At 36.6% G+C, this 27214-nt stretch overlaps 1 protein-coding gene across 6 annotated transcripts in view; it reads left to right on the forward strand.

Moving 5' to 3' along the window:
* The first annotated feature begins 362 nt into the window (after positions 1-362).
* Positions 363-27214, forward strand: part of SLC17A1 (solute carrier family 17 member 1) — a 76173-nt gene continuing 49321 nt past the window's right edge. For 4 of the 6 annotated variants that reach the window (XM_032649155.1, XM_032649153.1, XM_032649157.1 and 1 more), the window contains exons 1-3: positions 636-695; positions 3801-3885; positions 22318-22490. In XM_032649155.1, the coding sequence (XP_032505046.1) occupies positions 3858-3885; positions 22318-22490 (201 nt within the window). In that variant the 5' untranslated portion in view covers positions 636-695; positions 3801-3857. Of the gene's footprint in view, positions 531-635; positions 696-3800; positions 3886-22317; positions 22491-27214 lie in introns of those variants that run through there. The other 2 variants (XM_032649154.1, XM_032649156.1) reach the window with 2 other exon arrangements.

The following is a 27214-nucleotide window of genomic DNA, read 5'->3' on the forward strand; positions in this document are numbered from 1 at the left end:
TAGGAGGCTGAACCAGCAGAACTTACAGTCAATGCAGGAGAAGCCACAAGGGAATTCATACTCTTCAGAGGACACAACTCAATAAAATGTACCTCATTCTGAGTAGCTTGAATATTAAACAGATGTGACCTTTGGAAGAGATGACAAAAGGAGTGTGGGGGGAGGAGGGATGAGACGGAGGGAGAGGAAGGGAAGAGGAAAAGAGAGGAGAGGCAGAAGGGAAAGGAGGGAAGAAGGAAGGATGGAAAGGAGGGAGGGAAGAAGTGGGGAAAAGCCAATACGTCATTTATAAGGCATTTAGAAAGCCATAGCATGCCTGTCAAAATAGTACTGTACGCACAGAACCATCCTCAATAGAAAAATCCTGGAAATTCTTATGGGGCAGGCAGGTTCTACTTCCTGGTAGGGACAGAGACTGGTGGTGTCTGTCTGTCATGGTCATGAAATTACTGGCAGATTTCTAGGAGGTTTCTGGCCCATTGGATGACTTTAAGACTTGCACTCCTCCCCTGAAGATTCAAGGCAAGAATGTAAGTGAAGTTAAAAATTAAGTTCTCAGCTTTGACCTAGGGAGATCAAAAGATATGAAGAATTTAAATGGCTGAAATTAGCAAATCCTGTAATTCAGTATTTTTAAAAGTTGAGAGGAAAGTCTGCACAGGGGAAGAAGGAATCGCTTTTCTGTCCTGAATCAGGTTAGTGACTATACGCTTATCTACTATTCATTAAATGAAATTTACAATTAATTAATTCCCCAGGAGGATTAATCAGGAGGGCTCCTTTGTTAGAGATCTGGTCAAAGGTATTTAGCAATCTGGGGAAATCTGGGGGGGAAATACGTATTTTCGCAAGTTTTTCACAAGGGAAAGAAAAAAAAATTTGTAGGGATGAATGTGAGCTGGACAGTTATGTGGATAGACAAGGAAAGAGAAGTGTGTATTGTGGTGGATGGTGCTTGTGTATTTGTGAGTGGTGTGTATGTGGTGGAGAGTACATGTGTGCTCATGATGTATGTGATGGTGGTGGTGGTGTGTGTGTGTGTACTGAAAAAAACAGCAGCCAGACATTCCAATGTGTAATAATGGTAGTTGACAAACTGCTCGTTTAAATACACTTTGCAAATCCAATCTTAGGAATTTTAAGTGTCTTTTGAGCATCTGCTGTCATATATGCTGATATGGTCAAAACTCTTTTGTTTGATTCACCCACTTTTCTGAGCTTCCTACCAACAAAGGCAGACCTGGCAGCAGGAGTCCTTTTGTCCAAGGTAGTAGGGAGAATGATTTGCCTCTCCTTATAAGGGTGCTATTAAAAAGCAGATCTTTAACTCTATGAAGATATAAGAAAACTAAAGGAATTAATTTTACCTTTAATTCCTTTTCTGACATCTTTCCTTTCTTTTTGTACATCCAAGTTTCTGACCTTTAGCAATCTCCTTCTGTCTGAAAAACTTCTTTTCGTATTCCCTGCAGGGTAGGTTTCCTGGCAATAAATTGCCTCATGTTTTTTGTGTTTCATAGTCTTTATTTCTCTTTCACTTTTCTTTTTAATTCATTCACATTCTTGCATGTAGCTCAAGTTTCTTTTCTTTTCCAACATCTTTATTGGAGTATAATTGCTTTACAGTGTTGTGTTAGTTTCTGCTGTATGACAAAGTGAATCAGCTATATGTATACATATATCCCCATATCCCCTCCCTCTTGCGTCTCCCTCCCAAACTCCCTATCCCACCCCTCTAGGTGGTCACACAGCACCGAGCTGATCTTCCTTTTTTTTTTTAAGATTCCATATATATGTGTTAGCATACAGTATTTTTTTTTCTCTTTCTGACTTACTTCACTCTGTATGACAGACTCTAGGTCCATCCACCTCACTACAAATAATTCAATTTCATTTCTTTTTATGTCTGAGTAATATTCCATCGTATATATGTGCCACATCTTCTTTATCCATTCATCTGTTGATGGACACTTAGGTTGCTTCCATGTCCTGGCTATTGTAAATAGAGCTGCAATGAGCATTGTGATACATGACTCTTTTTGAATTATGGTTTTCTCCGGGTTTATGCCCAGTAGTGGGATTGCTAGGTCGTATGGTAGTTCTATTTTTAGTTTTTTAAGGAACCTCCATACTGTTCTCCATAGTGGCTGTATCAATTTACATTCCCACCAACAGTGCAACAGGGTTCCCTTTTCTCCATAGTCTCTCCAGCATTGATTGTTAGTAGATTTTTTGATGGTGGCCATTCTGACCTGTGTGAGGTGATACCTCACTGCAGTTTTGATTTGCATTTCTCTAATGATTAGTGATGTTGAGCATCCTTTCATGTGTTTATTGGCAATCTGTATATCTTCTATATATTTCTAATGAAATGTCTGTTTAGGCCTTCTGCTCATTTTTGGATTGAGTTGTTTGTTTTTTTGATATTGAGCTGCATGTTCTGCTTGTAAATTTTGGAGATTAATCCTTTGTTGCTTCATTTGAAAATATTTTCTCCCATTTTGAGAGTTGTCTTCTCGTCTTGTTTATGGTTTCCTTTGCTGTGCAAAAGCTTTGAAGTTTCATTAGGTCCCATTTGTTTATTTTTGTTTTTATTTCCATTCCTCTAGGAGGCGGGTCAAAAAGGATCTTGCTGTGATTTGTCATAGAGTGTTCTGCCTATGTTTTCCTCTAAGAGTTTTATAGTATCTGGCCTTATATCTAGATCTTTAATCCATTTTGAGTTTCTTTTTGTGTATGGTGTTAGGGAGTGTTCTAATTTCATTCTTTTACATGTGGTTGTCCAGTTTTCCCAGCACCACTTATCGAAGAGGCTGTCTTTTCTCCACTGTATATTCTTGCCTCCTTTATCAAAGATAAGGTGACTATATGTGCATGGGTTTATCTCTGGGCTTTCTATCCTGTTCCATTGATCTATATTTGTTTCTGTGCCAGTACCATTCTGTCTTGATTACTGTAGCTTTGTAGTATAGTCTGAAGTCTGTGAGCCTGATTCCTCGAGCTCCATTTTTCTTTCTCAAGATTGCTTTGGTTATTCAGGGTCTTTTGTCTTTCCATACAAATGGTGAAATTTTTGGTTCTAGTTCTGTGGAAAATGCCATTGGTAGTTAGATAGGGATTGCATTGAATCTGTAGATTGCTTTGGGTAGTACAGTCATTTTCACAGTGTTGATTCTTCCAATCCAAGAACATGGTATATCTCTCCATCTGTTTGTATCATCTTTAATTTCTTTCATCTGTGTCTTATAGTTTTCTGCATACAGGTCTTTTGTCTCCCTAGGTAGGTTTATTCCTAGGCATTTTATTCTTTTTGTTGCAATGGTAAATGGGAGTGTTTTCTTAATTTCACTTTCAGATTTTTCATCATTAGTGTATAAGAATGCAAGAGATTTCTGTGCATTAGTTTTTTATCCTGCTACTTTACCAAATTCACTGATTAGCTCTAGTAGTTTTCTGGTAGCAGCTTTAGGATTCTCTATGTCTAGTATCATGTCATCTGCAAACAGTGACAGTTTTACTTCTTTTTCACTTTTGAGGGGTATCTTCACTGCATTTAGAATTATAGTTTGGCAGGATCTGTTTGTTTTCTATAGTTTTCAGGTTTTCTGTATATTTAGTAATCAACAAATATATCATAAAAATGAAATGTGAAAGCAAGAACATGATAGAGTTGAAAGGGTACTGGTATGACAAAGCAAATTTCCCTTGGATTAATGTTTTAAATCAGAGAGGAGTGCTAGATGGATTTTGCTCAGTTCCTCCCCGAGTTATGCTGACATCAGTGTGTTTTGCACTTGCAGTGGATAGAGAACAAACCCTTCAGCAAGAAGAGAAGCAACCGGAACACCCTTATGTAAATGGATAACCAGGTCCCTCCCAGGAAAGGTAGAAATTATTCTCTGTTCCTCACATAGGTTTTCTCCTGCTCAAATATGACACCACAGATTCCATGTGAGAGGCTTTTGTCCATAAAAGTATGTATGGGGTCTTAGAAATGTTCAGGAAAGGAGGTGAAAGAAAAAAAAAAAAAAAAAAACGAGTCCTGCTATGGTTTTCCATTAGAAAAACCCTAAATAAAAGAATCCTTGTATCTAGATTGTTCACACTTTGTTATTTTGATTCTTATATACTTGTCAGTTTACCACTTGGTGCAGAATATCAGAAAGAGGTGCACTATTTTGGTTTTATCTCAAGGAGAAAGAGACAGATCCATGGATGCAAGTGAGGCAGGATGAATGTTCTTGAGTCACTGCACCCTTGTATATCAACAGGTGGATATTTACAGAATATTTTTTTAGACTAACTGTTTATCTCAAGCAGGGCAGGGGGAAAACAATAAGGAATTACTGCAGATTAGTGTTAGGTCCATGTCATAGGGGACAAAATTCTAGAAGAGAGGGTGGGCAACAGATTGCATACTCTTTCAATTTATATAAATGTTAGTGGGCTATTAAATTTTATATTTCTTGTATCAATTTTGATATTTTTATATTGTTCCTTTGAATTGGAATCTATATTCAAATTTATACATGAACATATAAAAGATATAAACATGTATAAGACATAAGCATATATACATATATATATATAATTGATTCCTGCCTTTATGCTTAACATTTCCTCCCTTTTAGGTTCTTTGGGTTTGTCTCTTTGTTCATTTTCCAAGTCTTTGAGTTCTCTCTTCTTTTCTGATAAATATGTTTAGGAGTGTACAGTTTGCTCTAACTTTCCATGAATTTGACATGTAGTATCTTACCGTTACTCAGTCCCAAGCACTTTAGAACACCCCTTGTGACTTTTTTAAATTTTAATTTAATTTTATTTTTTTTACATCTTTATTGGAATATAATTGCTTTACAATGGTTTGATTTTTAGATTTTTAAATGTTTTATTGAAGTGTAGTTGACTTACAATGTTGTGCTGATTTCTGCTGTACAGCAAAGTGACTCAGTTATACACATATATATATATTACACATAAATATACATATACACATATATATATTCTCTTTCTATATTCTTTTCTAATTTCCTATGTTTTCTTTAATTCAAGACATTTAGAAGTAAAGCATGTTCTTCCTGGAGTAACGTAGAGGAAAACAAAACACAAAAGGGCACCCCTAAGTGACCATGACAAGCCCTCCTCCATACATGGTGAGGATTAGGTTGTTTAGAAAGCTTTGGAACAAGTCATCTTGGTGTATGTGTGTACATTCGTGGTTTGAGATGTTTTTCAGATGACCCAAGGCCAGTGAGTTTAAAATGAAAGGAAGGGCTCGGTAATGATTAAATTTCTGAGGCATTCTTTTCTTTCTTCTGCTCAGTTCCAAGGTTCAAACAGGGCAAAAATTTTTGCCTGTCTCCCTGGAAAGTTAGGAGGCAGTGTATTTACCCTTCACTGCCTCAGTGAGTTTTTGGCATCTAAACGTTTAGGGAAGAGGTCTCTTACTAGACCTTCCCACTGCCAGGGCTTTGGTGTCTGACTCCTGTTGTCCCCATTCCCTGGGAATCCAGAAAAAACCCTGTGATCAAATGTCTTCAGGGTAAAATCTTCCTTCAACGATCAGTTTATGCCCTGAAGACTGTCTTCACAAAATCTTTGGCCTGAATATCTCATCTTTCCTGCCAGATCATCCACACTTTCAATGAAATGTTATTTTAAATATATTTTATCTAATATTCTTATCTGTTTACAAAGGGAATCAGTCCAGAAAGCTTATTTTCCGGGCACTAATGTTTCTCTTTTCACTTAATATATCTAAATAGTAACCCACATTTGTACCTAAAGAGCTTCCTCATCATTTTTTAGAGTTGCATATGAATTTGGTATGAATATATTATACTTTATTTAACTAATTATTGATTTATCTGATTTGTTTAAAATCTTTTACCGTTGTTTCAAACAATTCTTCAAAAATGGATAATGATATAAAATTCAATTCAGTGAGATAACTGAAAAAATATTTGTGCAACTAAATAAAATAGCCTCAAATATATAAAAGCAAAATTAACAGTACGTTAAAAAGATACAAAAATCCTAATAAAATATTAGCAAAACAGGTTGAAGAATTTATAAAAACATTTTTAAAAATCATGAACACTAAGTCCAGCTTAACCTAGGAAAGGAAGAATAGTTTTATATTAAAAAGTAGATAACTGTCATTCAACACAAATTAAAGAGAAAAACTGTATGATGATCTCAATAGATATACAAAAAATATCTTTATGAAATTAACAGTCATTCCCAATGAACACTATTAGGTAACTAGGAATATGTAATGGACAGAACTCTAAGATGGCCCCTTTGCATTCTTGGGTGGAACCAAAGTGCAAAGGACAAAGCAGAGAGCTCAGAGGACAGAGCCAAGAGCCACAGGGATTATCCCCAGGCCTTGAGAAAGATCCAACATTTGTCTAGCTGAACTTCAAAACTCTTATGGATCAATGACTCCTTTTTACTCTCCATTTTTACCCTTTGGAACTAGAATGTCTGTATCAGTTATTCTGTGCCTGTCCCACCACTGTACAGTGGAAGTTTTGGGGGCATGTAACTTGTGTCCTTAGTTTCACAAGTCCACAGATAGATACTGCACCGAGGGTGGTTTACTTTTAGAAGCTTCATCCACACCTGTTTTAGATGATTTGGATCATGAGATTTTGGAAATTTGAGCTAATGAGATTTTGATGAGGCTTTGGACTTGAGTTGATGCTATATTGAGATGAGACCTTTAGGAACCTTGGGAATGGGGTATGTTTTGCATAAGGGATGAACATGGATCTTCCAGGACCAGATGGTGAACTGAAGTAGGTAGAATTCTAAGCCTGCCCACAAGATCCTGGCCCCTGGTATACATACACCTTCCTCCAGTTTTTGAAGCAAACACTAACCTAGGTGCTGCTTGAAGGGATTTTGCAGATCTAATCATGGTCCCTAATCAGCTGATCTTAAAATAGGGAAATTATCCAGGTAGGACAGATCTAATCACGACAGCTCTTTAAATCTGGGTCTAGAGGTCAGAGAGCAGTTAGAGAGGTTCAAAGCATGAGAGGGATTCAATATAAGAGAGATTTACAATAGCCCGGAGATGGAAACAACTTAAGTGCCCATCATTGGATGAATGGATAAAGAAGATGTGGCACATATATACAATGGAATATTACTCAGCCATAAAATGGAACGAAACTGAGTTATTTGTAGTGAGATGGATGGACCTAGAGTCTGTCATACAGAGTGAAGTAAGTCAGAAAGAGAAAGACAAATACTGTATGCTAACACATATATATGGAATTTAAAAAAATTATGTCATGAAGAACCTAGGGGTAAGACAGGAATAAAGACACAGACCTACTGGAGAACAGACTTGAGGATATGGGGAGGCGAAGGGTGAGCTGTGACAAAGCGAGAGAGAGGCATGGACATATATACACTAACAAACGTAAGGTAGATAGCTAGTGGGAAGCAGCCGCATAGCACAGGGATATCAGCTCAGTGCATTGTGACCGCCTGGAGGGGTGGGATAGGGAGGATGGGAGGGAGGGAGACGCAAGAGGGAAGAGATATGGGAACATATGTATATGTATAACTGATTCACTTTGTTATAAAGCAGAAACTAACACACCATTGTAAAGCAATTATACCCCAATAAAGATGTTAAAAAAAAAAAAAAAGATGTGCTGTTAGTGTAAAATGCCTATCAGATTTCAAAGACTGAGTAGTAAAATAATAAAAAATTTAAAAAAAGATTCTACCCTGCTGGCTTTGGGGATGGAGGGGTCCATGTGAGAAGGAATGTACACAGCCTCTTAAAACTAGCAGCTCTTAGCTGACAGCCAGCAGGAAAATGGCAACCTTTGTACTACAACCATGGAAAACTGAATTCTTCCAATAGCCTGAATGAGCTTGGAAATAGATCCTTCCTTAGAACCCATGTTGGCTGATCCCTTGCTATTAGCCTTTAAGACCAGGAGTGGAATATCCAACCACATCATGCTAAAACTTCTGACCTATGAGCTAATAAACATGTGTTGTGTTAAGCCATTATGTTTGTGAAATTTTTTTGCACAGGAAAGCTAGCTGGATATAACGTCAATATTTAAAAGTCAAATTTATTTCTTTATACCAACCACAGACAATTTAAAAATATAACCTTCATTGGGTTGTAACAATGTAGGTTCACTCCTCTTTTCTTTCAGGCTGGCCAACAAATGTGCTTTTGGATCTATGCCAATCTGACATGTCATCGTAGTTTCTCTCTCTACACAAATGTTTTTGGTGTGTGTGGGGCCGTTATTCTGCTTACCACACATCCCATAACAGTTATTTGAGTTATAACAAGTTCAACCCACAAGAAAAAATTCTACTTAATTTAAGTTATAATTTTATTTCTAGAAATCTAATTGGCACAAATTTTCTGGAACATATTTATAACTTAGACATTAAACCACATAAATTCCTACAGATATTTTTCTTTCTTCCTTCCTTTCTTCCCTCCTCTCCTTTTTTTGTACTTCCTTAACCCATTTTTTGTACCACCTCCCTCACCGCTGGCAACCACTAATCTGTTCTCTGTATATACGAGCTTGATTTCTTTTTTTTTAAGATTCCACATATAAAAGAGATCATACAGTATTTGTCTTTCTCTGTCTGACCTATTTAACTTAGTGTTAATGTCCTTGAGGTCCATCCATGTTGTCCCAAATGGCAAGATTTCATTCTTTTTAAATAAAAACACTAATTCAAAAAGATACATGTACCCAATGTTCATAGCAGCGTTATTTACAATCACAAAGATATGGAGGCAAACTAAGTGCCCATCAACAGATGAATGGATAAAGAAGATGTAGTATATATGTACAATGGAATATTATTCATCCATTAAAAACTCAAATTCTGCCATTTGTAACAACATGGATGGACCTAAAGGGTATTGTGCTTAGTGAAATAAGTCAGACAAAGACAAATATTCTATATTACCACTTATATATGGAATCTAAAGAATAAAACAAATTAATGAATGTAACAAAACAGAAACAGACTCACAGATATAGAGAACAAACTGGTGGTTACCCAGTGGGAAGAGGGAAGCGGGGAAGGGGCCAGATAGTGTTAGGAGATTAAGAGATACAAACTACCATGTATAAAATAAGCAACAAGGGTATATTGTACAGTACAGGGAAGTATAGCCATTGTTTTGTAAAAACTTTAAAAGGAGTATAATTTTAAAATATTGAATTACTGTGATGTATACCTGAAATTAAAATAATATTATAAATCAACTATACTTCAATTAAAAGAATTTTATTCTTTTTTAAGGCTTAATAATCTTCCATCATATATATAACCACATTTTCTTTATCTATTCATCCATCAGTAGATACTTAGGTTGTTTCCATATCTTGGTTATTGTAAACAATGCTGCAATATACATGGGGGTATAGATACATTTTCAAGTTAGTGTTTTCATTTTCCTTGAATAAGTACCCAGAAATGGAATTGCTGGATCATACAGTAGGTATTTTTTTCTTTTCTGTAATTTAATTTTAATATTTTTAAATTTAATTTTATTTTCTTAATACAGCAGGTTCTTATTAGTTATCTGTTTTATACATATTAGTGTATACATGTCAATCCCAATCTCCCAACTCATCCCACCACCACCCCACCTTCCACGTTCCCTCCTTGTGTCCATACATTTGTTCTCTACATCTTTGTCTCTATTTCTTCCTTGCAAACCAGTCCATCTGTACCATTTTTCTAGATTCCACATATATGTGTTAATATACGATATTTGTTATTCTCTTTCTGACTTCACTGTGTATGACAGTGTCTAGGTCCATCCATGTCTCTATAAATGACCAAATTTCATTCCTTTTTATGAATGAGTAATATTCCATTGTATATATGTAACACATCTTCTTTATCCATCTGTCAATGGGCATTTAGGTTGCTTCCATGACCTGACTATTGTAAATAGTGCTGCGGTGAACATTGGGGTGCATGTGTCTTTTTGAATTGTGGTTTTCTCTGGATATATACCCAGTAGTGGGATTGTTGGGTCATATGGTAATTCTATTTTTAGTTTTTTAAAGAACCTCCATACTGTTCTCCATAGTGTCTGTATCATTTACATTCCCACCGACAGTGCAAGAGGGTTCCCTTTTCTGCACACCCTCTCCAGCATTTTATTGTTTGTAGAGTTTTTGATGATGGCCATTCTGACTGGTGTGAGGTGAGTACCTCATTGTAGTTTTGATTTGCATTTCTCCAATAATTAGTGATGTTGAGCAGCTTTTCATGTGCCTCTTGGTCATCTGTATGTCTTCTTTGGAGAAATGTCTATTTAGGTCTTCTGCCCATTTTTTGACTGGGTTTTTTTTTAATATTGAGCTGCATGAGCTGTTTATATATTTTGGAGGTTAATCCTTTGTCTGTTGATCTGTTTGCAAGTATTTTCTCCCATTCTGAGGGTTGTCTTTTTGTCCTGTTTCTAGTTTCCTTTGCTGTACAGTAGCTTTTAGTTTCATTAGGTCCCATTTAAAAATTTTTGTTTTTATTTCCATTACTCTATGAGGTGGATCAAAAAAGATCTTGCTGTGATTTATGTCAAAGAGTGTTCTTCCCATGTTTTCCTCTAATTTTATAGTGTCCAGTCTTACATTTAGGTCTTTAATCCATTTTGAGTTTATTTTTGTGTACGGTGTTACGGAGTATTCTAATTTCATTCTTTTATATTTGGCTGTCCAGTTTTCCCAGCACCACTTACTGAAGAGACTGTCTTTTCTCCATTGTATATCCTTGCCTCCTCTATCATAGATTAGTTGAACATAGGTGCGTGGATTTATCTCTAGGCTTTCTATCCTGTTCCATTAATCTATATTTCTGTTTTTGTGCCAGTACCATATTGTCTCGATTACTGTAGCTTTGTAGTATAGTCTGAAGTCAGGGAGTCTGATTCCTCCAGCTCCGTTTTTTCCCCGCAGGATTGCTTTGGCTATTCAGGGTCTTTTGTGTCTTCATACAAATTTTAAGATTTTTTGCTCTAGTTCTATGAAAAAAAAAATGCCATTGGTACTTTGATAAGAATTGCGTTGAATCTTTAGATTGCTTTGGGTAGTATAATCATTTTCACAATATTGATTCTTCCAATGCAAGAACATGGTATATCTCTCCATCTGTTTCTGTCATCTGATTTCTTTCATCAGTGTCATATAGTTTTCAGAGTAAAGGTCTTTTACCTCCTTAGGTAGGTTTTTTCCTAGGTACTTTATTCTTTATGTTGCAGTGGTGAACGGGATTGTTTTTTTTTTTCTTTTCTTTTCTTTTTTTGCGGTACGTGGGCCTCTCACTGCTGTGGCCTCTCCCGCTGCGGAGCACAGGCTCCGAACGCACAGGCCCAGCGGCCATGGCTCACGGGCCCAACCACTCCGCAACACGTGGGACCCTCCCGGACCGGGACACGAACCCGTGTCCCCCGCATCGGCAGGCAGATTCTCAACCACTGCGCCACCAGGGAAGCCCGGGATTGTTTTCTTAATTTCACTTTCTGATCTTTCTATGTTAGTGTATGGGAATGCAAGAGATTTCTGTGCATTAATTTTGTATCTTGCAAGTTCACCAAATTCATTGATTAGCTCTAGTAGTTTTCTGGTGGCATCTTTAGGATTATCTATGTATAGATATCCTGTCATCTGCAAAGAGTGTCAGTTTTACTTCTTTTCCAATTTGTATTCCTTTTATTTATTTTTAATATCTGATTGCCTGGCTAGGACTTCTAAAACTATGTTGAATAAGAGTGGCAACAGTGCACAACCTTGTCTTTTTCCTGATCTTAGAGAAAATGCTTTCAGTTTTTCAACACTGAGAATGATGTTTGCTGTGCGTTTGTCATATATGGACTTTATTATGTTGAGGTAGCTTCCCTCTATGCCCACTTTCTGGTGTAATGTGTTGTTGGATTCTGTTTGCTTGTATTTTGTTGAGGATTTTTGCATCTTTATTCATCTCATCAGTGATATTGGCCTGTAATTTTCTTTTTTTGTAGTATCTTTGTCTGGTTTTGGTATCAGGGTGATGGTGGCCTCGTAGAATGAGCTTGGGAGTGTTCCTCCCTTTGCAATTTTTTAGAAGAGTTTGAGAAGGATGGGTGTTACCTCTTCCCTAAATGTTTGATAGAATTCACCTGTGAAGCCATCTGGTACTGGAATTCTGTTTGTTGGAAGATTTTTAATCACAGTTTCAATTTCATTACTTGTGATTGGTTTGTTCATATTTTCTATTTATTCCTGGTTCAGTCTTGGAAGGTAATACCTTTCTAAGAATTTGTTCATTTCTTCCAGGTTGTCCATTTTACTGGCATAGAGTTACTTGTAGTAGTCTCTTAGGATGCTTTGTATTTCTGCGGTGTCTGTTGTAACTTCTCCTTTTTCATTTCTAATTTTATTGATTTGAGTCCTCTCCCTCTTGATGACTCTGGCTAAAGGTTTGTCAGTTTTGTTTATCTTCTCAAAGAACCAGCTTTTAGTTTTCTTGATCTTTGCTATTGTTTTCTTTGTTTCTATTTCATTTATTTCTGCTCTGATCTTTATGATTTCTTTCCTTCTGCTAACTTTGGGTTTTGTTTGTTCTTCTTTCTCTAGTTCCTTTAGGTGGAAGGTTAGATTGTTTATTTAAGATTCTTCTTGTTTCTTGAGGTAGGCTTGTATAGCTATAAACTTCCCTCTTAGAACTGCTTTTGCCACATCCCATAGGTTTTGGATCGTCATGTTTTCATTGTCATTTTTCTCTAGGTATTTTTTGATTTCCTCTTTGATTTCTTCAGTGATCTCTTGGTTATTTAGTAATGTATTGTTTAGCCTCCATGTGGTTGTTTTTTTTCCCCTGTAATTGATTTCTAATCTCATAGCACTGTGGTCAGAAAAGATGCTTGATATGATTTCAGTTTTCTTAAATTTACTGAGGCTTGATTTATGACCCAAGATGTGATCTGTCCTGGAGAATGTTCCATGAACACTTGAGAAGAAAGTGTAATCTGCAGTTTTTGAATGGAATGTCCTATCAATATCAATTATATCTATCTGGTCTATTGTGTCATTTAAAGCATCTGTTTCCTTATTTATTTTCATTTTGGATGATCTGTCCATTGGTGTAATGTGTTAAAGTCCCTCAGTATTATTGTGTTACTGTCAATTTCCTCTTTTAGAGCTGTTAGTATCTGCCTTATGTATTGAGGTCCTCCTATGTTGGGTGCATATATATTTATAATTGTTATATCGTCTGCTTGGACTGATCCCTTGATCACTATGTAGTGTCCTTCCTTTCCTCTTGTAACATTCTTTATTTTATAGTCTATTTTATCTGATATGAGTATTGCTACTCCAGCTTTCTTTTGATTTCCATTTGCATGGAATATCTTTTTCCATCCCCCCACTTTCAGTCTGTATGTTTCCCTAGGTCTGAAGTGGGTCTCTCGTAGACAGCATATATATGGGTCTTGTTTTCGTATCCATTCAGCGAGCCTGTCTTTTGGGTGGAGCATTTAATCCGTTCACATATAATGTAATTATTGATATGTATGTTCCTATTACCATTTTCTTAATTGTTTTGGGTTTGTTTTTCTTCTCTTATGTTTCCCATTTAGAGAAGTTCCTTTAGCATTTGTTGTAGGACTTGTTTGGTAGTGCTGAATTCTCTTAGCTTTTGCTTCTCTGTGAAGCTTTTGATTTCATAACTTTAAATATATCGTGCCACTCCCTTCTGACTTGTAGAGTTTCTGCTGAGAAATCAGCTGTTAACCTTATGGGAGGTCCCTTGTATGTTATTTGTTATTTTTCCCTTGTTGCTTTTAATAATTTTTCTTTGTCTTTAATTTTTGTCAGTTTGATTACTATGTGTCTTGGTGTGTTTCTCCTTGGGTTTATCCTGTATGGGACTCTCTGTGCTCCCTAGACTTAGGTGGATATTTCCCTTCCCATGTTAGGGAAGTTTTCAACTATAATCTCTTCAAATATTTTCTTGGGTCCTTTCCCTCTCTCTTCTGGGACCCCTACAATGCAAATATTGGTGCATTTAATGTTATCCCAGAGGTCTCTTAGACTGTCTTCACTTCTTTTCATTTTTTTTCTTTATTCTGTTCCACAGCTGTGAATTCCACCATTGTGTCTTCCAGGTCACTGATCCATTTTTCTGCTTCAGTTATTCTGCTATTGATTCCTTCTACTGTATTTTTCATTTCAGTTATTGTATTGTTCATCTCTGTTTGTTTGTTCTTTAACTCTTCCAGGTGTTTGTTCTTTAATTCTTCTAGGTCTTTGTTAAACATTTCTTGCATCTTCTCGATCTTTGCCTCCATTCATATTCTGGGGTCCTGGATCATCTTCACTATCATTATTCTGAATTCTTTTTCTGGAAGGGTGCCTATCTCCACTTCATTTAGTTGTTTTTCTGGGGTTTTATCTTGTTCCTTCATCTGGTACATAGCCCTCTGCCTTTTCACCTTGTCTACCTTTCTGTGAATGTGATTTTCATTCCGCAGGCTGCAGGATTGTTGTTCTTGCTTCTGCTGTCTGCCCTCTGATGGATGAGGCTATCTTTGTACGTTACTTCTATTTTTATTTTTTTAAGGAACCACCGTATTGTTTTTCAGAGTGGCTGCCACAATTTATATACCCACCAACAGTACACAGTTCCTTTTCTTCACCTCCTTTCCAACACTTATTTCTTGCCTTTTTGATAATAGCTATTTTAACAGGTATAAGTTGCTATCCCATTATGGTTTTGATTTGCCTTTCTGTAATGATGAGTGATGTTGAACATCTTTTCATGTACCTCTTGACCATATGCATGTCTTCTTCGGAAAAATGTCTATTCAGTTCTGCCCATTTCTTAATTGGATTTTTTCTTTGTTTTTCACTGTTTAATTGTATGAGTTTTTTTATATTTTGTGTGCAAACCCCTTATCAGATTTATGATTTGCAAATATCTTCTCCCATTCAGTAGGTTTCCCTTTCATTTTGCTGATAATTTCCTTTGCTCTGCAGAAGTCTTTTAGTTTGATATAATACTCTTTGTTTATTTTGCTTTCATTGCTTTTGCTTTTAGTGTCATATTCAAAAAATCATCGCCAAGACATATGTCAAGGAACTTACCACCTATATTTTCTTCTAGAAGTTTTATGTTTTCATGTCTTAAGTTTGTCTTCAATCCATTTTGAGTTAATTTTTGTATATGGTGTAAGATAGTGGTTAAGTTACATTGTTGTGCATGTGACTGTCCAGTTTTCAGAACACCATTATTGAATATTTTAATATTAATTGAGGTATAATGATATAAAATAAAATATGGATCTTAGGGATATATATAGATGTGTTTTTTTAATTTTTGAATTTTATTTATTTTTTTATACAGCAGGTTCTTATTAGTCATCAGTTTTGTACACATTGGTGTATACATGTCAATCCCAATTGCCCAATTCAGCACACCACCATCCCCAACCCCCTGTGGCTTTCCCCCCTTGGTGTCCATACATTTGTTCTCTACATCTGTGTCTCAACTTCTGCCCTGCAAACCGGTTCATCTGTACCATTTTTCTAGGTTCCACATACATGTGTTTATATAAGATATTTGTTTTTCTCTTTCTGACTTAATTCATTCTGTATGATAGTCTCTAGATGCATCCAGGTCTCAACAAATGACTCAATTTCGTTCCTTTTTATGGCTGAGTAATATGCCATTGTATATATATACCACATCTTCTTTATCTGTTAATCTGTTGATGGGCATTTAGGTTGCTTCCATGATATGGCTATTTTAAATAGTGCTGCAATGAATATTGGGATGTATGTGTCTTTTTGAATTATGGCTTTCTCTGGGTATATGCCCAGTAGTGGGATTGCTGGATCGTATGGTAATTCTATATTTAGTTTTTAAAGGAACCTCCATAATGTTCTCCATAGTGGCTGTATCAATTTACATTCCCACCAACAGTGCAACAGGGTTCCCTTTGCTCCACACTCTCTCCAGCATTTGCTGTTGGTAGATTTTCTGATGATACCCATTCTAACTGGTGTGAGGTGATACCTCATTGTAGTTTTGATTTGCATTTCTTTGATAATTAGTGATGTTGAGCAGCTTTTCATGTTCTTCTTGGCCATCTGTATGTCTTCTTTGGAGATATGTCTATTTAGGTCTTCTGCCCATTTTTGGATTGGGTTGTTTGTATCTTTAATATTGAGCTGCATGAGCTGTTTATGTATTTTGGAAATTAATCCTTTGTCCATTGATTCATTTGCAAATATTTGCTCCCATTCTGAGGGTTGTCGTTTCATCTTGTTTATGGTCTCCTTTGCTGTGCAAAAGCTTTTAAGTTTCATTAGGTCCCATTTGTTTATTTTTGTTTTTATTTCCATTACTCTAGGAGGTGGATCAAAAAAGATCTTGCTGTGATTTATGTCAAAGAGTGTTCTTCCCATGTTTTCCTCTAAGAGTTTTATAGTGTCCAGTCTTACATTTAGGTCTCAAATCCATTTTGAGTCCATTTTTGTGTATGGTGTTAAGAAGTGTTCTAATTTCATTCTTTTACATGTAGCTGTCCAGTTTTCCCAGCACCACTTATTGAAGAGACTGTCTTTTCTCCATTGTATATCCTTGCCTCCTTAGTCATAGATTAGTTGACCATAGGTGTGTGGGTTTACCTCTGGGCTTTCTATCTTGTTCCATTGATCTATGTTTCTGTTTATGTGCCAGTAACCTATTGTCTTGATTACTGTACCTTTGTAGTATAGTCTGAAGTCAGGAAGTCTGATTCTTCCAGCTCCGTTTTTTTCCCTCAAGATTGCTTTGGTTATTTGGGGTCTTCTGTGTCTCCATACAAACTTTAAGATTTTTTGTTCTAGTTCCATAAAAAATGCCATTGGTAATTTCATAGGGATTGCAATGAATCTGTAGATTGCTTTGGGTAGTACAGTCATTTTCAAAATATTGATTCTTCCAATCCAAGAACATGGTATATCTCTCCATCTGTTGGTATCATGTTTAATTTCTTTCATCAGTGTCTTATAGTTTTCTGCATACAGGTCTTTTGTCTCCCTAGGTAGGTTTATTCCTAGGTATTTTATTCTTTCTGTTGCAGTGGTAAATGGGACTGTTTCCTTAATTCTCTTTCAGATTTTTCATCGTTAGTGTATAGGAATGCAAGAGATTTCTGTGCATTAATTTTGTATCCTGCAACTTCACCAAATTCATTGATTAGCTCTAGTAGTTTTCTGGTGGCATTTTTAGATTTCTCTATAGTATCATGTCATCTGCAAACACTGACAGTTTTACTTCTTGTTTTCCAATTTGTATTCCTTTTATTTATTTTTCTTCTCTGATTGTCGTGGCTAGGACTTCCAAAACTATGTTGAATAATAGTGGTGAGAGTGGACATCCTTGTCTTGTTCCTGATCTTAGAGGAAATGCTTTCAGTTTTTCACCATTGAGAATGATGGTTGCTGTGGGTTTGTCGTATATTGCCTTTATTATGTTGAAGTAGGTTCCCTCTATGCCCACTTTCTGGAGAGTTTTTATCATAAATGGGTGTTGAATTTTGTCAAATGTTGTTTCTGCATCTATTGAGAGGATCATATGGTTTTTCTTTTTCAATTTGTTAATATGGTATACCACATTGATTGATTTGCGTATATTGAAGAATCCTTGCATCCCTGGAATAAATCCCACTTGATAATGGTGTATGATCCTTTTAATGTGTTGTTGGATTCTGTTTGGTAGTATTTTGTTGAGGATTTTTGCATCTATATTCATCAGTGATATTGGTCTGTAATTTTCTTTTTTTGTAGTATCTTTGTCTGGTTTTGGTATCAGGGTAATAGTGGCCTCATAGAATGAGTTTGGAAGTGTTCCTTCCTCTGCAGTTTTATGGACGAGTTTGAGAAGGATGGGTGTTAGCTCTTCTCTAAATGTTTGATACAATTCACCTGTGAAGCCATCTGGTCCTGGACTTTTGTTTGTTGGAAGATTTTTAATCACAGTTTCAATTTCATTACTTGTGATTGGTCTGTTCATATTTTCTATTTCTTCCTGGTTCAGTCTTGGAAGGTTATACCTTTTTAAGAATTTGTCCACTTCTTCCAGGTTGTCCATTTTGTTGGCATAGAGTTGCTTGTAGTAGTCTCTTTTGATGCTTTGTATTTCTGTGGTGTCTGTTGTAACTTCTCTTTTTTCATTTCTAATTTTATTGATTTGAGTCCTCTCCCTCTTTTTCTTGATGAGTCTGGCTAATGGTTTGTCAGTTTTGTTTATCTTCTCAAAGAACCAGCTTTTAGTTTTCTTGATCTTTGCTATTGTTTTCTTTGTTTCTATTTCATTTATTTCTGCTCTGATCTTTATTCTTTCTTTTCTTCTGGTAACTTTGGGTTTTGTTTGTTCTTCTTTCTCTAGTTCCTTTAGGTGGAAGGTTAGATTGTTTATTTGAGATTTTTCTTGTTTCTTGAGGTAGGCTTGTATAGCTGTAATCTTCCCTCTTAGAAGTGCTTTTGCCACATTCCATAGGTTTTGGATTGTTGTGTTTTCATTGTCATTTTTCTCTAGGTATTTTTTGATTTCCTCTTTGATTTCTTCAGTGATCTGTTGGTTATTTAGTAGCATATTTTTAGCCTCCATGTGGTTGTGTTATTTTCCCTGTTATTGATTTCTAATCTCATAGCATTGTGGTCAGAAAAGATGCTTGATATGATGTCAATTTTCTTAAATTTACTGAGGCTTGATTTATGACCCAAGATGTGATCTATCCTGGGGAAATTCCATGCACACTTGAGAAGAAAGTGTAATCTGCTGTTTTTGGATGGAATGTCTTATCAATATCAATTAAATCTATCTGGTCTATTGTGTCATTTAAAGCATCTGTTTCCTTGTTTGTTTTCATTTTGGGTGATCTGTCCATTGGTGTAAGTGAGGTGTTAAAGTCCCCCAGTATTATTGTGTTACTGTCAATTTCCTCTTTTAGAGCTGTTAGTATCTGCCTTATGTATTGAGGTCCTCCTATGTTGGGTGCATATATATTTATAATTGTTATATCGTCTGCTTGGACTGATCCCTTGATCACTATGTAGTGTCCTTCCTTTCCTCTTGTAACATTCTTTATTTTATAGTCTATTTTATCTGATATGAGTATTGCTACTCCAGCTTTCTTTTGATTTCCATTTGCATGGAATATCTTTTTCCATCCCCCCACTTTCAGTCTGTATGTTTCCCTAGGTCTGAAGTGGGTCTCTTGTAGACAGCATATATATGGGTCTTGTTTTCGTATCCATTCAGCGAGCCTATCTTTTGGGTGGAGCATTTAATCCGTTCACATATAATGTAATTATTGATATGTATGTTCCTATTACCATTTTCTTAATTGTTTTGGGTTTGTTTTTGTAGGTCCTTTTCTTATCCTGTGTTTCCCACTTAAGTTCCTTTAGCATTTGTTGTAGAGCTGGTTTGGTGGTGCTGAATTCTCTTAGCTTTTGCTTGTCTGTAAAGCTTTTGATTTCTCCATTGAATCTCAATGAGATCCTTGCCGAGTAGAGTAATCTTGGTTGTAGCTTCTTTTCATTACTTTAAGTATACCATGCCACTCCCTTCTGGCGTGTAAATTTTCTGCTGAGTAATCAGCTGTTAACCTTGTGGGAGTTCCCTAGTATGTTATTTGTTGCTTTTCCCTTGCTGCTTTCAATCATTTTTCTTTGTCTTTAATTTTTGCCAATTTGATTACTGTGTGTCTTGGCGTGTTTCTCCTTGGCTTTATCCGGTATGGGACTCTCTGTGCTTCCTGGACTTCAGTAGCTATTTCCTTTCCCATGTTAGGGAAGTTTTTGGCTATAATCTCTTCAAATATTTTCTCTGGTCCTTTCTTTCTCTCTTCTCCTTCTGGTACCCCTATAATGCAAATGTTGTTGTGTTTATTGTTGTCCCAGTGGTCTCTTAGTCTGTCTTCATTTCTTTTTATTCTTTTTTCTTTATTCTCTTCCACAGCAGTGAATTCCACCATTCTGTCTTCCATGTCATTTATCCGTTCTTCTGCCTCAGTTATTCTGCTATTGATTTCTTCTAGTGTAGTTTTCTTTTCAGTTATTGTATTGTTCATCTCTGTTTGTTTCTTCTTTAATTCTTCCAGGTCTTTGTTAAACATTTCTTGAGTCTTCTCGATCTTTGCCTCCATTCTTTTTCCAAGGTTCTGGATCATCGTCACTATCATTATTCTGAATTCTTTTTCTGGAAGGTTGCCTGTCTCCACTTCATTTAGTTGTGTTTCTGGGGTTTTATTTTGTTCCTTCATCTGGTACATAGCCCTCTGCCTTTTCATCTTCTCTATCTTTCTGTGAATGAGGTTTTTGTTCCACAGGCTGCAGGATTGTTGCTTCTGCTGTCTGCCCTCTGGTAGATGAAGCTATCTAAGAGGCTTGTGTAAGTTTCCTGATGGGAGGGACTTGTGGTGAGTAGAGCTGGTTGTTGCTCTGGTGAGCAGAGCTCAGTAAAACTTCAGTATGCTTGACTGTTGATGTGTGGGGCTGGGTTCTCTCCCTGTTGGTTGTTTGGCCTGAGGCAACCCAACACTGGAGCCTACCTGGGCTCTTTGGTGGGGCTAATGGCAGACTCTGGCAGGGCTCGCACCAAGGAGTACATCCCAGAACTTCTGCTGCCAGTGTCCTTTTCCCATACGGTGAGCCACAGCCACCCCCTGCTTCTGCAGGAAACCCTCCAACACTAGCAGGTAGCTCTGGTTCATTCTTCCCTGGGGCCACTGCTACTTCCCCTGGGTCCTGAGGTGCACACTACTTCATGTGTGCCCTCCAAGAGTGGAGTCTCTGTTTTCCCCAGTCCTGTCGAAGTCCTGCAGTCAAATCCCACTAGCCTTCAAAGTCTGATTCTCTAGGAATTCCTCCTCCTGTTGCCGGACCCTCAGGTTGGGAAACCTGACATGGGGCTCAGAACCTTCACTCCAGTAGGTGGACTTCTGTGGTATAAGTGTTCTGCAGTGTGTGAGTCACCCACCCGGCAGTTATTGGATTTGATTTTACTGTGCTTGCACCCCTCCTACCATCTCATTGTGGCTTCTTCTTTGTCTTTGGATGTGGGGTATTTTTTTTTTTTTTTTTGGTGAGTTCCAGTGTCTTCCTATTGATGACTGTCCAGCAACTAGTTGTGATTCTGGTGTTCTTACAAGAGGGAGTGAGAGCATGTCCTTCTACTCTGCCATTTTGTTTCCTCTCCCAATGCCAGTTGTGGTTGTTGTTGTTGTTGCTGTTGGATAATCTTAGATGTGTTTTTAAAAATGTATAAACATACAAACAAGACTCACAGAACACTACATTAAAGTCCCTTCATGTCCTTTTGCCCTCCTCACCAAGAGGGAATTGTTATTGTAATATCTAGCCACATAAATTAATTTTGCCCATTTTTGAAATTCATAGAAATAGTATGCATAAAAATAGTATGCACTCTTTGGTGTCTAGCTTCTTCAGCTGACCATATTTTTGTTGAGATTCATCCAGATTGTTGAGTGTATCAGTGTTTCCTTACTTTGTATTTCTGAGTAATATCCATTGTATTAATTCACTATGGTATGTTCATCCATTCCAAATATCCAGCTATTTTGAATAAAGCTGCTATAAATATTTCAGTACAAGCCTTTTGTAGACACATATTTTTATTTCTCTTGAGAAAGTGCCATTTGTTGAAAAGACTGTACTAGCCTCCATTGATTTGCATTAGTGTATTTATTCAAAAGCATATGACTATTTATACTCCTCTCTTTCTGGACTCCCTACTTTCTCTTATTGATGAATTTGTTTGGCCTTTCACCAACACTACACTGATTGCTGTAGCTTGAAACTACTTTAAATACATTACATTTTTTAAGTGCTATTTTTCTCTGCAATGTGCACATATGATTTTCTCAACCAGACTAATCATATAAGTTTTGAGAATAAAGCAGTTTACTTGAGGGAAGGTCTTTTTTGTTGTTCAGGGGACTTACTTCCAAGAGTAACTCAGGGTATTTGTAAATGGTCCCTTTAAAATAGACATGAGCCAAAGTCCTTCAAGGACTGGCTCAATTTTCTGGGACGTTCTATTAAGGATTATATTTTAGGGGGTATGAAATTATAAGTTCAGTCCCACATCTTCTTATTGTGTCATGAATTCTCAAAAGCCAGTTAGTACAATAAAATTTTTAATTAATATATAGGGGTCCAGATTTCTAAGTGGCACTTCCTAAAGTTAAATTATGTTTTTACCTCAGATGTGTTAACGATGGATACTTTCTGTTCTACATTCCAGTTCCAAATTTTTGTTCCATTCGTTATGGAATTGCTCTCTTACTGCTCCTCTGTAATGTTATAGTAATGTCACAGCGCGTGTGTATGAGCCTCACAATGATAGCCATGGTGAACAGCACAGAGCCACATGGTTTGTCCAACACCTCCACAAAGGAGCCACAGGATAACATAAAGGTATATCAAAAATATTATAGACAGTCATAAGTTTAAAATCCTATCTTGTTAACTAATTTGTGGAGAGGTTGAATGTTATCATAATTGATATGACAGTAATTATTAAAGAAAGACGCTCAAGTCTTGATCTGTCTTGCCAGTAGTAACCTAAATAAACATGTCCCACAACTAAAATATGTCTCAGTATTTGTAAAGGGCAAGAGAAGTTTGGACAAGAGAAAAAAGGAAAGCATCTTAAATGAGAATTAGAAGTCAAGACACTTTTTCTTTCTTATTTACATTTTTAACATACAGTACATTTACATGTTTCATTAATTTCATCTATGTAAGGTAATGAGTTGATACCTTTCAGAAGATGTAGTACAGAAAAAAATGAAAATAGGTGGGAAAAATATTCTCCACTATACTCTTCCTATGTCCCTTTATGAATACACAGGCAAATAAGAAAATATTTTCTTATTATCACCCCTATTTACATTAAAAATAACACTATATGAAGTGTACTGCACCCTGATTATTTTTAACATAAGCATCAGAACCAGGCTCAGATTTGACACATATGTAGGAATTCCTAGACAGGGAATTTAAAATAACTATAATTAATATGTCAAGGGCGCTAATGGGAAAAAAATGACAACATACAATACCACATAGGTAATGTTAGCAGAGAGATGGATATTATTAGAAAGCATAAAAAAGAAATAGTAGAAATCATGGCAACTGTAACAGGTACAAAGATGCCTTGATGGGCTTATAAGTAATCTCAACACAGCTGAGGAAAGGATCAATGAACTTGAATATAGGTCAATAGGAACTTCCCAATCTGAAATGAAAGAGAATTTAATAAATAAATAAACAAACAAACAGAACATCTCAGAACTGTGGACAATACCAAAAGTTGTAACATATGCATGACTAGAACACCAGGAAGAGTAGGAAAAAATGGGAAGAAGAAATATTTGAAAAATTAATGGCTGAGAACTTTTTGAAATTAATGGCAGACACCAAGCCACAAATCCAAGAAGCTCAGAGAACACCAAACAGGATAAATATTAAAAAGAAAAATAATCATCAACAACAAGAACAACCACCCAGACATAGATATTTAAATTGCAGAAAACTAAGACAAAGAGAACTTCTTGAAGGAAGCTAGAGACAAGAATCACCTACAGAGGAACAGGATAAGAATTACGGAAGACTTCTTATCAGACACCACTCAAACATGAAGAGAGAAATGAACTCTTTAAAGTATTGAAAGAAAAAAAAAAGACACCTGCCAAACTAGAATTCTATATCCAATGAAATTACCTCAAAAGTCAAAGAGAATAAAGACATTTTCAAGCAAAGAAAAACAGAGGGAGCTATATTAATTTCAGAGCAGAATTTATATCAAGGAAGATTATCAGAGATAAAGAGGGCACTGTCTGATGATAAAGGGGTCAATTCTCCAAGGAGACATAATAATCCTAACCATGTATGTCTCTAACAACAATCCTATACATGTATGCCTCTAACAAAGCAGCAAAATACAGAAGGCTAAAACTGCTAGAACTAAAAGAAAAGACAAATATAAAATTGGTAACTGTTTTCTATTTGTTACATCTGTTCTCTGTTACGTTTCTCTTTTCCACTCCTTTTTTTGTCTTATCTTGGTATAATTGAGCATTTTATATGATTCAATTTTTTTTTTTTTTTTGCTGTACGCAGGCCTGTCACTGTTGTGGCAGGTGACACACTGTTGTGGCCTCTCCTGTTGTGGAGCACAGGCTCTGGACATGCAGGCTCAGCGGCCATGGCTCACGGGCCTAGCCGCTCTGCGGCATGTGGGATCTTCCCGGACCAGGGCACGAACCCATGTCCCCTGCATCGGTGGGCGGACTCTCAACCACTGCACCACCAGGGAAGCCCTATATGATTCAATTTTATTTCTTCTCTTGATGTATCATTTATACTTAAAAAAATTGTTTTAATAGTTTCCCTAGGGTTTACAATATACATTTTTAAATAATAGAAATCCACCATCAAATAACACTTTACTGCTTCATGTGTAGTGCAGGCACTTTATAACAGAGTATTCTTAATTCTTCTCTCCCATCTTTTGTGACACTGCTGCTATTCATTTCCCTTATCCATATGCTATAAATACCCAATACAGAATTACATTATTGTTTTAAACAAGTAGGTATCTTTTGCATCAATTCAAAATAAAATAATTTACACCTTCATTTATTCTTTCTTCATGCTCTTCTTTTTTAAATGTAGATACAAGTTTCTGAACTATATAATTTTCCTTCTGCATAAAGAACTTCTGTTGGTTTTACCAAAACTTCTTCTGGCTTTATATCTAATAAATCTTTGCATAGCCCAAAGTAAAAATATCTGTTATGTTTTCTTCTAGAAGTTTTATAATTTCAGGTTTTACATTTAAATATTCATTTTTTCAATTTTTGTATATGTTGTGTTAAAGATCCTTTTTTACATATGTGTATACAACTGTTCTACCATCATTTGTTGAAAAGACTTCTTTCTCCACTGAATTGTCTTTTAAGTTTGGCAAAAAATCAATAGTTACAGGAATAACGCTACCTACCTGATTTTAAGACTTTGTTATAAAGCTACAGTAATCAAGACAGTGTGTTATTAGCATAAAGACAGAAAAGTAATCATTGAAATAGAAGAGAGTGTCCAGAAATAGACTCACACACATATGAACTACTGATTTTTTTCATGATTCACAAAAGAACAAACAAAAAAATTGGACTTCACCAAAATTCAAAAAACACTGTTAAAAGACTGAAAAGGCAAACCAGAGACAGTGGTAAATTTTTGAAAATCATATCTAGTAAAGGAAGTTCATCAAAAATCAATAATAAATGAAACCAACAACGCAGCACAAAAATGGGGAAAAGATGTGAATAGACACTTCATCAAAGATGATACATGGGGCTTCCCTGGGGGCGCAGTGGTTTAGATTCCGCCTGCTGATGCAGGGGACACAGGTTCGTGCCCTGGTCCAGGAAGATCCCACAAGCTGTGGAGCAGCTAGGCCCGTGAGTCATGGCCGCTGAGCCTGTGCATCCGGAGCCTGTGCTCCTCAACGGGAGAGGCCACAACAGTGAAAGGCCCGATATGACTACACATCAATTCAAATGGCCAAAATTATAAAGATTGGACATAAGTGTTGTAAGAATGTGGAGGAACTGGAAGTCTTCTACACTGCTGGTGATAATTCACAATGGTACAACCAGTTTAGTTAAGCATACAGCTACCGTATGATCCAGCCATTCCACTGCTACTAAAGAGAAATGAAAGCATGTGTCCATATAGAGATGTATATATAGATTCTCATTGTAGCTTTATTTGTAATAGCAAAAAATTGGAAACAGCCAACATGTTCATCAATAGGTGAATGAATGCGCAAACTATGGCCCGTCCATAAAATGGAATACTGCTTAGTACTAAAAAGGAATGGGGGGCTTCCCTGGTGGCACAGTGGTTGAGAGTCTGCCTGCCGATGCAGGGGACACGGGTTTGTGCCCCGGTCCGGGAGGATCCCACATGCCATGGAGCGGCTGGGCCCGTGAGCCATGGCCACTGAGCCTGCACGTCCAGAGCCTGTGCTCTGCAATGGGAGAGGCCACAACAGTGAGAGGTACGCATACCACAAAAAAAATAAAAGGGACGAACTATTGATACACAGGCCAACATGGATGCCACTCTTATTCTGAGTCAACTAAGCTAGATATAAAGAAATAGTACATACTGTATGACTCCATTTATATATAAAACTTCTAGGAAGTGATGACAAAGCAGATCATTGGCAGTGGAGGAGCAGAAGGGAGGAATTACAAGGAGTAAGAAAACTTTTGGAGGTGAATAATATTTTCATCATCTTGATTCTGATGATGGTTTCATGAGTGTACACATTTAAAAATTTAGCAAGTTGTACACTTTATGACAAAGATTAAATATACAGTTTATTGTGTCAATTGTACCTCAAAATATCTGTCAAAACCTATTCAAATTTTTTTTCTTTAATTCTTAAATATTTGTAGTATTCCATTGCCTTGGTTTAAATATCGAGAACCCCATTCTCTAGAGAAGATGACTCTAGAGAGATGACTACTCACAAAGGCTGTACTTCATTTCCTTCACTGTAGCAAAAGAAGAGGCAAGAGAGATGGCTACTCACAAAGGCTGTATTTTATTTCCTTCACTGTAGAAAAAGAAGAGGCAGCTCAAGCTGTGGAGCTTGGAACATTTCTTTGGCACATTCACCCCCACCCCCACCCACCATGGAACCTGCTGCTATAATCCAGGACAGTTGATCTTCTTCAAATATGAGTCACAGGAAAGGATTTCAGTTTGCTGCTCTACAAAGGTACTAGATGAAGAAACAGAGCACATAATTATTCTCAAGTATGAAAACTCACCAGGATATCATTTTCCCAAAGCAGATCTAAATTGTAACCTGAAATTACAAATGAACCTAAAAACTGGGAAAGCAACTCTAGCTATGGAAGGAACACTGCAGTGCAGCACATCCAAGAGCTCAAAACAAAAGATAGCCAGGTGGTAGCAGTCTATGCTCAGACAGCAGATGAATGGGGAAGAAAAAAGGAAATTAACAGAACTCAGAAAAGGATTATGACAAAATGAGACAGAACATTTTAGGAAAGAAGACAAAATAACAAGGAAAACAGCGAATAGGAACCACAGAGACC

This window comes from Phocoena sinus, chromosome 11 (assembly GCF_008692025.1).
Source record: "Phocoena sinus isolate mPhoSin1 chromosome 11, mPhoSin1.pri, whole genome shotgun sequence".
Lineage (NCBI taxonomy): Eukaryota > Metazoa > Chordata > Mammalia > Artiodactyla > Phocoenidae > Phocoena > Phocoena sinus.